This window comes from Oncorhynchus kisutch, linkage group LG11, assembly GCF_002021735.2.
Source record: "Oncorhynchus kisutch isolate 150728-3 linkage group LG11, Okis_V2, whole genome shotgun sequence".
NCBI classification, from domain to species: domain Eukaryota; kingdom Metazoa; phylum Chordata; class Actinopteri; order Salmoniformes; family Salmonidae; genus Oncorhynchus; species Oncorhynchus kisutch.
Genome location: NC_034184.2, coordinates 19637823 through 19646971, shown reverse-complemented (window position 1 = coordinate 19646971; position 9149 = coordinate 19637823). Strand labels below are relative to the sequence as shown.

At 42.3% G+C, this 9149-nt stretch overlaps 1 protein-coding gene across 1 annotated transcript; it reads left to right on the top strand.

Annotated features, from left to right (window-relative positions):
• The first annotated feature begins 6627 nt into the window (after window positions 1–6627).
• On the top strand, window positions 6628–8565 carry nog3 (noggin 3). The gene has a single exon (XM_020494204.2). It carries the CDS (start codon window positions 7392–7394, stop codon window positions 8061–8063), a length of 672 nt encoding a protein of 223 aa, XP_020349793.1. The 5' UTR covers window positions 6628–7391; the 3' UTR covers window positions 8064–8565.
• The last annotated feature ends 584 nt before the right edge of the window (window positions 8566–9149 follow it).

Sequence of the window (9149 nt, the reverse complement as noted above, 5' to 3'; positions counted from 1 at the left end):
TAGGGATTTGTTGTATTGGGGTAGAGGTAATCTCAGAGATATAGTGCAGTACTGAGCTCCAGAATGTTTGTATCTCAGCACATTCCCACAGGTATACAAGGTGCCTAAATGCATTTAACATTTAACACACAGGTCTGGGATATTAGGATCAAATTTGTGGAGCTTTACAGGGTGATATATGTTCTCATTATCCAATTGTATTGCAACAATCTCAGGCGGGTGTTTATTGTCTGTATCTGAGCTCTAGAGCATATCATACCCCAGTCCTCTGCTGAAATATCTTCCTGCATATCTTGTATCCACTGAAGTCTCTTACTATCAGAGTTGTCTTTGAGTAGCTACCATTTTCCCATATAATGATGTCATTTGACCTCTTCCATAACAAATTTCAACAGAGAGCATTTCTAAAGTGGTCAAAGGAGATTCTAGGGCAGATTGTTATAGACTGGAAAAAATAAAGCTTTCAACTGTAAGTATTTTTTTTAAATGGTTTTGTGGTACGTTAAATCTTCCCTTTAGTTCGTCAAACGACATGATCCCTTTTTCATTGTATATGTCCATTACTCTAACAATACATTTTCTTATCCATTCTTTAAACCCCAAGTCATTTTTACCAGGGATGAAATTGTCATTGCTCCAAATTGGTGTAAAACTGGATAATACAGTACAAATATCCATGCAAAGCTAAGCCTTTTGTGGGCAGCATTTCAGTCTGCAGCCAGGGTACAGTAAGTATGGTTTCTAAAATATTGCAGCCCTAAGTTGTGCAGCCCAGTAGGCTTGTAGGTTTGGTAGTTGCAACCCTCTATCATAGGGCAAATAAAGAAGGGAAAGTCTAAACCTTGGTTTTCTGTTGCTCCAGATAACATTTGAGAGTGGCCTTCTGCTCTTTGGGAAAAATTAAGATGGTGGAGAAAGAGGAATTGATTGAAATAGATAAAGACATTTGGGCAGAATATTCATCTTAATTATATTTATTCAACCAATAATAGATATAGGCAATTATGTCCATCTGTTGATGGATTCTGTTACACTCGTTACCATGGGTTCATAATTTGTTGAACTCAAGGAACTAATTTCTGGTGTGATTTTAATACCAAGATATGTGAGACCTTGTTCTGTATTCACAAATGGATGATGTACAACTAGTGTCAGTCTCTCTTGCTTGTTGAGGAAAAGGATAGAAGATTTGGTTTTATTAACTTTAAACCCAGAAAACTAACTAAAGTTATTAATTAAATTGGAGAGAGAGAATTATTTAGATCTGTTAGGAATAAGAGGGTATTATCGCCATACAGGGCTACTTGATGTACAAAATTCAATGTTTTAATTCCACGGGTAGGCCCTTACTGCAACGGCAAAGGGTTATTTTGCTAAAAGAAAGAGTCCAGGACTGGTCGGACATCCTTGTCTCGCGCCCCGAAAAAGCTTAAAAGGTTATGAAATCAAGTTGTTAGTGGCAACTTCTGTAGTGGGGTCGGTATGTAATATCCTAATCCATTTATAGAAGCAGTTCCCAAACCCAAATCTCTTAAGCACTTCAAATAAATAAGACCCCTTAACCTCGATCAAATGCCTTCTCTGCATCAAGTGAGAGTATGGCAGTATCAGGGGGCCCTTCACACATATGCACTATGTTTAGTACTCTCCTTACATTGTGAAAACCTTGACGTTTTTTCATGAAGCCATTTTGGTCTTTGTGTATTAGATATGGGAGCACTCTATCCAATGTCCGTCCTGGCTAAGGCTTCAGGAAAAAAAGAAATGAGTAGGAGTTCAGAAGAGAAATTGGTCTGTAACTTTCACATTTTGTTGGGGATTTATCAGGCTTCAGAATGAGAGTCATTATAGCACTCCTTCAAGAGGGGGGGAAACAACCTTGCTGAAATGATTCAGCATACATATCCAAAAGTGGACTTAGAAGTTTGACCTTAAATGTCTTATAAATATCAATTTGGAGCCCATCTGGACCTGTCGCTTGACCTCCCTTCATATTGGAAATAGCATCAGATATTTCAACAGCATTCCTTTTCCACATCCAATTTTGTGCCTTCTGAAATAGAGGGAAAATCAAGACCATACAAAAATGATGTCTGATTAGTTAAGTTCTCAGGAGATTCAGAGTTGTGTGTTGTAGTAGGAAGCAAATGTTTGGTTTATTTCTACAGGATCCATTGATAATTGTCCTTGTAAATTATGAATTGCATTAATGGCTCTGTCTGAATTTAACTTCTTAATCCACTAGGCCAGCAATTTACCAGGTTTTTCACCTTGATTATAGAAAGACTGTTTCAGACTCGTGAATCTGTTTGCAGCCTTTTAGGTGGAGAGTTCTTCATACTGAGCTTTTAGAACTAATAATTCCTTATTTACTTTTACTGAGTTATCCAAAAAAGCTTTCCTCCCCAATTCTCTGATTTTGCTGTCCATCCCTCTCATTTTCAGATTGAATTGATTTGAAACTGGTAAATCGTATCATTTGCCACCTAATATATGCTTTGAAAGCCTCCCATCTGGTACTCGCTGACGTTTGGTCAGTGTTCAATGTAAAATAAACATCTATATGCACTCCAACGTAATGTAAGAAGTCTGTGTCCTGTAACCACCTCGGATGCAAATGCCATCTAGAGGATCCTTTTACTAGTTTTGTATCCCTATAGAATAATGACACAGGGGAATGGTCACTTAGAACAATACTATCATATCCACTTCCTGCTACAATGAGCAAGAAACTAAGAAGTAGTCTATCCAAGAATCTGATTTAAATGTCGACGAGTAACATGATACTTGGGTTCTGAGTCCTCCAAGGTTCACATAGATTTAAGTCCTTAATGAAATGCTGTCATTTCTTTCTACTCTGAGATTGGGAAGTGTCTAAACCAGAGGAGCGATCTAAATGAGGATCAAGAGTGCAATTAAACTGATGAGCACATACAGGCTACAAATAATATAAAGAAACTGAGTGGGCTAGCTCGCCATATTATTCACTTAACTGTTATGCTAGCTACAGTACTACAGTAGCAGCTAATACATTGGCTAATGTTAGTTAGCTTGCCAACACTCACATAATCCAAGGTGGTTAAATTCTCCGTAGTCCAGAGTGGTGGTAAACTTCACAGCAGCAACATGACTAGGAAGAAGATTCACGTTGTATGCCGCGGATGAACGCCTCGGCTTGAGAGGGAGATTCAAACTTGTTGAGGGACCTGTGCTGGCATTTGACCCCGTCGTAGCCTTTTCTTTTTCGGTGCAGGTCCGCGGATAGGTGAGGGAAGAACATGATCTCTTGGTCCCCATACATTGCCCTTAGCCCTGAAACTTCACGATAAGGATCAGAGGAGACGGGTGGTTACTTGGTCCTGTAGGAGCCGGAAGCCGATGGGCTCGTTCAATGCGCAAGAGGTCTGGAAAGTTGTCAGGCCCACATGCCTCAGGAAGCCATTTTCCACTTTTTCGGGTAGATTAACTAGTCTCAAATTAGACCTGTGGTGATTCTCGAGCAAGCTTAGTTTTGAAGCCAAATGTTTTCCAACTTTTCGGTCGTTGTTTTGACAGTGATGACGGTATCTTCCACCATGCTAATGCGTTCCTCTGCTTCGTCCAAGCGTAGGCTTGAAGGTCACATTTAACCTCACTAATCCTTGTTCGGACACCTTTGAGTTTAGTGGAAAAGTCTGCCCGCATGACAGAGATTGCTTCCAAAATCCCTTGGTTCTGGTTGTAGTTTAGGTTGTCATGTCAGACTCTTGGCGTCAGGAGCTTGCAGGGCTAACTGGGTTAGTAGAGCTGGCTGAATTAGCAGGGCTAACTGGCCTAGCCTGGACCACGTTGTCGATGTGAGATGTTCTTCTTGTTATAGGAGGACTATTTTTAGTCGATCCATAACGGATGTAGATATGCCTGAAATTGTTGTTCGTGTTATGAGGATTTAAAATAAGAGATAATTCCGAAGTTTAGCCAAAATTGGGAGGAGAGCACAAAAAACATCTCAGTTCAATGCCATAATCCCCCCATAACTTTACTCCAATGTTTGTAAACAATGAAACTATAAAGCCTCAAAACATGGTTAAAACTATAATGTTGATATCATGAATGGCCAGTCCTTGCATCCATAGCTCTACCTATGAATTTGAGAGTGGTTACATTTCTCCAGACCCATCCCTCAGCTTTTTACCAAAACAGAGGCGGGTGTGGCTTTGTTATTGTTTCAATTAAGGATTCTAGCTTTAACAGGCTGACTACACAGCTCGCGTTGCAAAATGGTTTTAGAAATCTATATTATTCAATTATTGCACCCACACTGCTCACGCACGCCAACGAGCATCTGCATTGCCAAGGGCTAAAATAGAAGTCAGTTCTATTTGTGACGCAGATCGTGCTGCAAGTCCTGCCTCTCCCATCTCCTCATTGGTTTATAGAAACAGGTACCCACGTGCCATCTCCTCATTGGTTATACCCACGTGGGTAACTAAAAGTCGAACGAGGTCAGTGGCAGTAATGCACCTAATTTATGAAAGTTGCCAATCACAATATAAAGTCAAGAGAAGAAAAAGCCTGGAAGGAAGAAAGATGACTAGAAACGATTCGGTTGACCGTTTTATGCGTTGATTAATTGTCTGAGTAGAGGACCTTGTGCATTTCAGGTAAAATAACAACTCAATGTTTCTATCCCAGGACAAATTAGCTAGCAACAGCAAGCTAGCTAAATAGGACAAATTAGCTAGCAAGTGCAAGCTAGCTACCTAAATTGCCATAAATGTTTAATGCTTTTCGACCTGTCCCCAAGACCTGTTCAGAGTTTGTTTTGATATTTTAATCTGTGTGTCGTGATCACGTTTGGTGTGGGGGGACAAAGTATATTTATGCACGATGGTGCACGCGCGCAGCTAGTTTGGGTTCCGTGTTAGGTGCATAGGCCACTCACTAATGTACAGTCATGAATCTGAATTAAACTTCAATTTTCCCCTTGGGGTCAGTAGGTTTCGTGAGACGCTTGGCCACTTTGTCATGGTGGCATAGACAGGGTCCCTATGCAGCCTGACAGGAAAGACCCTTATCTGAGAATCACCGTTTTGCCCTTAACTTCCCTTGTACAGAGAGATAGGCTATCACTGGCGCCTGCCTCCCTTCACATACTGTCACACTACTAGGCCAGAAAATTAGGCCAAGGTCAATTTAAAAAGTGAATGAGGAAGAGAGGGGGTTGGGCTGCAAAAAAAATAACATTGGGAGATTGGTTCTCTAGTTCTTTCTGTAGAAAGTGACTCCGTTGATATGTATGCTGGTGGCCTAGTCAAACTCTGAACAGGTGAATAAAAAGTTGCAAATGAATGCAAATGATTTCCCATAATTTGCATTCATTCGTTTGAGACATCAATGATTAGAAAATGTTGATTAGAAATCTATAATGTATAGGCCTATAAAATGTATCCACTATCACCACACTAGGTGAGTGTGGCAGGGCCTGTCTAGTAGCGAACTACATTGTGTCAGCAAGTTGTCACTATGAAATAACGCTATTAATTCCCGCGGTCAGGTCGCCGCAGCCCTCGCAGTTGGAACTAAAACAAGTTCCTGACATTCTAGGACTTATTTGTCCATGTCTCGTGCGGTTGAGCCGAGAGAGCACAGACGCCCCTTTATCTGGGCGCTGGACTTTTCAGCATTAGCGTCGTAGACAAGAGTTGTTTTTTATCTGGGCCATAATTCAACCTTTACTACATGCGCAAACATTCCAATGGTTTGCCTTTGGCGAGAGAAGGCAGCGCGAGCCAAGCCTGGCGCATGGCTCCGTGGAAGTCCGTCTGACTAATTGAATTGTGACCGTTTAAGTACTTTTCTCTGCTTCTACCGTTCATTTATTAGACCCCGGAATTAACTGAGCCTATAAAGGATTTTACAATGTCAGCCTGGTATACTTTGTCACCTTTTCCCCCCTTAAAAGTCCCGCCTGACCCTAATGAATTAAGTCGTGTTTCTGTCAATTAAACACTTTGTCCACTTTGTGTCCTGAACTGAAGAAGAACAAATCTATAGAGACTTCCTTGTCCAATAAAAAGGATAAATAATATTGGTAATGAAATGGAGTAGCCTACTTTGCTCACTCTCCTCCGTCCTGGATAAGTCTAAACACACGTTGAGAGCATCTAACTGGAGAGAGTTATAAAATAAACATCGCTCTGGCACCAGCCGTCTTCAGGACAGGCGCCCTCGTAAAAAAAAACTCGCAGTTTGTCTGTCTAGAAGAGAAGGCTCTCGGCACCTCCGCTGTTGAACTTGAACTGTCGCTTGATTTATGACACCGCTATTCTAATCTATGAGACGAATCAGCCAATTTTTTAAACGATGTGTTATTGCACTAGAATTTAATGCGCCAGGTTTGGGTGCATGTCATATTTATTTTTATTATGAACATGCATTAATAAAGTTTGTGTAAATAAAGTTAGAGAGATATGGGCTACTCATGTCTGCGTTTTACTAGTGGTGGGGAACAGGACTCCCCCCAAACGCCTCGCCTCCCCCGGGAAAAAGGGGGAGGGAAGGCAAGATGGAGAGTGGGAGGTGTAGGGTCTTTTTGGCCCCCAGCCTCTTGGTTAGCACAGAGACCCACAGAGAGGGCGAGAGAGGGATAGGAGAGAGAGCGATAGAGGGAGAGACATAAAGCCCTTCAATTGAATTGACAGAGAGGGAGAGAGAGAGAGGGAGGTGTAGTCTGAAGGATTACATCACGGCGCGCGTGGATATATCGTCGGAGCCAGATGCGGCTCAGTTTGGCGTCCGGCACCGACCAGTGCATCGCCTAGCCCCAGACAACATGCGGACACCTAGAAACCAACAGGACCCAACGCTGAGACTAGAGAGAAAGCAGAGAAACCAGGACCTGACGCATTTTATGCACGGGAAGGCCCAGGGGAAATGCAGCCAAGTCGGTTCATGCTTCTGACACTAATGGGTATGGTTCAACCTTTTCGTTGAAAGTGCTTTGAAAGTGCGTTTTGCCGTCTTGTTAAAGTGAAGGACTTCATTCTAACCAGTTAGACGCGTGTCATGGACTCAAGTTACGCAGCGAAACTCTCCACTGGCTCAGCGCGTCAACTTTCCTCTCTGACTGCAGTTGCCGGTTGCTATGGTGAATAGGCTCCAGCCAGCTGAAACTTTCTGAGAGCAAGTTTTTCGTGGAGTTTAACAGATCACCGGGTGGAGCGCGTGCGTGACGACGTGATCGCCGGGTTGAGCGCGTGCGTGACGACGTGCGCTGGACTACGGGGCGCATCGTGACTTATCCACACGCAACCTCTCCCCCTCGGGGGAAAACGGATGATAATTTCAAACCTCTAAGGATTAGACTTTTTATATTCTATACATAACTTGGAACTATTGTTACTTGAGATATGGATAACTCGTACTATTTTCTGGCCATGTCCATGCTGGTTCTGTCCCTCGGGTTAAGGATTGAGGAGGGCATGTGCCAACACTACTACCTCCTCCGTCCCATCCCCAGCGACACTCTCCCCATAGTGGAGCTCAAAGAGGACCCAGACCCTGTCCTGGATCCAAAAGAACGGGACCTGAACGAGACCGAACTCAGATCCACCCTGGGTAGTCACTTCGACCCACACTTCATGTCCATTACCCCGCCAGAGGACAAGTACTCGGGCAACGAGGACCTGAGCGACTCGGAGATACGTCAGAAGCCGTCCGGCGCGATGCCCAAGGAGATCAAAGCCATGGAGTTTGAGATCCAGCACGGCAAGAAGCACAAGCCCAGTAAAAAACTTAGAAGAAGGCTGCAACTGTGGCTGTGGTCTTACGCCTTCTGTCCAGTTGTTTATACATGGAACGACCTCGGGAACAGATTCTGGCCGCGCTACGTGAAGGTGGGGAGCTGCTACAATAAGCGTTCTTGTTCCGTCCCTGAAGGGATGGTTTGCAAACCTGCCAAATCGGCCCATTTTACGATCTTACGATGGAGGTGCCTGCAGAGAAAAGGAGGTCTGAAATGCGCTTGGATACCAGTTCAGTACCCCATTATATCTGAGTGCAAATGCTCATGCACGAACTGAAATAAACTGAAATGATCTTTTTGTATTGTTATTATTTCTAAAAAGATTCATAAAAAAAGTCATAGTTACATGATTATTTTTATATGCACTGTCAAGTGCAAGAATGTATATTTTATGTATATGTGGTCTTATTTTATTTTATGATGACAAACTTTGTAAAAAGTTCACTATTATTATTATTATATAACCAGCATCTACTGTATTTGTTGAACATATCTTGGATGTGATGTATCTTTATATTTATACTGAAGAAGAGCACTTCGCATTGTGAAGCATTAAAATACTGTTATTGAAGGACTACAGATATGTTCCATTCTTTGGGAAGAAAATAAGTGGTTTATGGACCTCTGTGTCAAAATTAGCCAAAATGTCAATTCAGCTTGTGATACTAAATAAAGGGACAATTGTGGGTAAACCATGTAAAATAACAGTAACTACCAGGCTATTTATTCTCTGTTCATGTAGTCATTGCCAGTTAAAATAAAACCACTCAAATGAGTCTTTGGAAGGAGTTTTGTTTTGTTAGAAAAATGTGTTCCATCTTTGATTTACATCTCCTTTGTCCTCAATTTGCAGTCAGTTTTGCCAGATTTTTTTTGGACTGTTTCAAAACAGGAAGAAATGGGCCTTACAGCTCATGCAGACCTGTGGAGGAAAAGTTTAGGGAAAGTGTACTGTTTGATTATTCAGCTGCTGACCACACACGTATACATGTCTCACATGGCACCTTTATGCACTCAACATCTGCCCTGTAGCTACAGGATATTGGCACCTCTTGGTCCTCTTCCCTTGTTCCCGTATTCCACTCAGTAGATGCTCTCTGTGTTCACTGATGATTCACTTGCCCTATTCTCCTCAGCCCTTTTCCTGGTGGCTCTCCTCCAACTGCAGATGTCAAGACATTGGTTTTAACTTAAACTCCAAAGGCCTTGAACCAACAATCCTGCAGTTATATGGCAAGGTCACTACCTCATTCTTTATTTATTTTAGCAGACACTCCTATCCAGAGCAATTTAGGGTTAAGTGTCTTGCTCAAGGACACATCAACAGAATGTTTTGTTTAACCTAGTTGGCCCAGGGATTCGA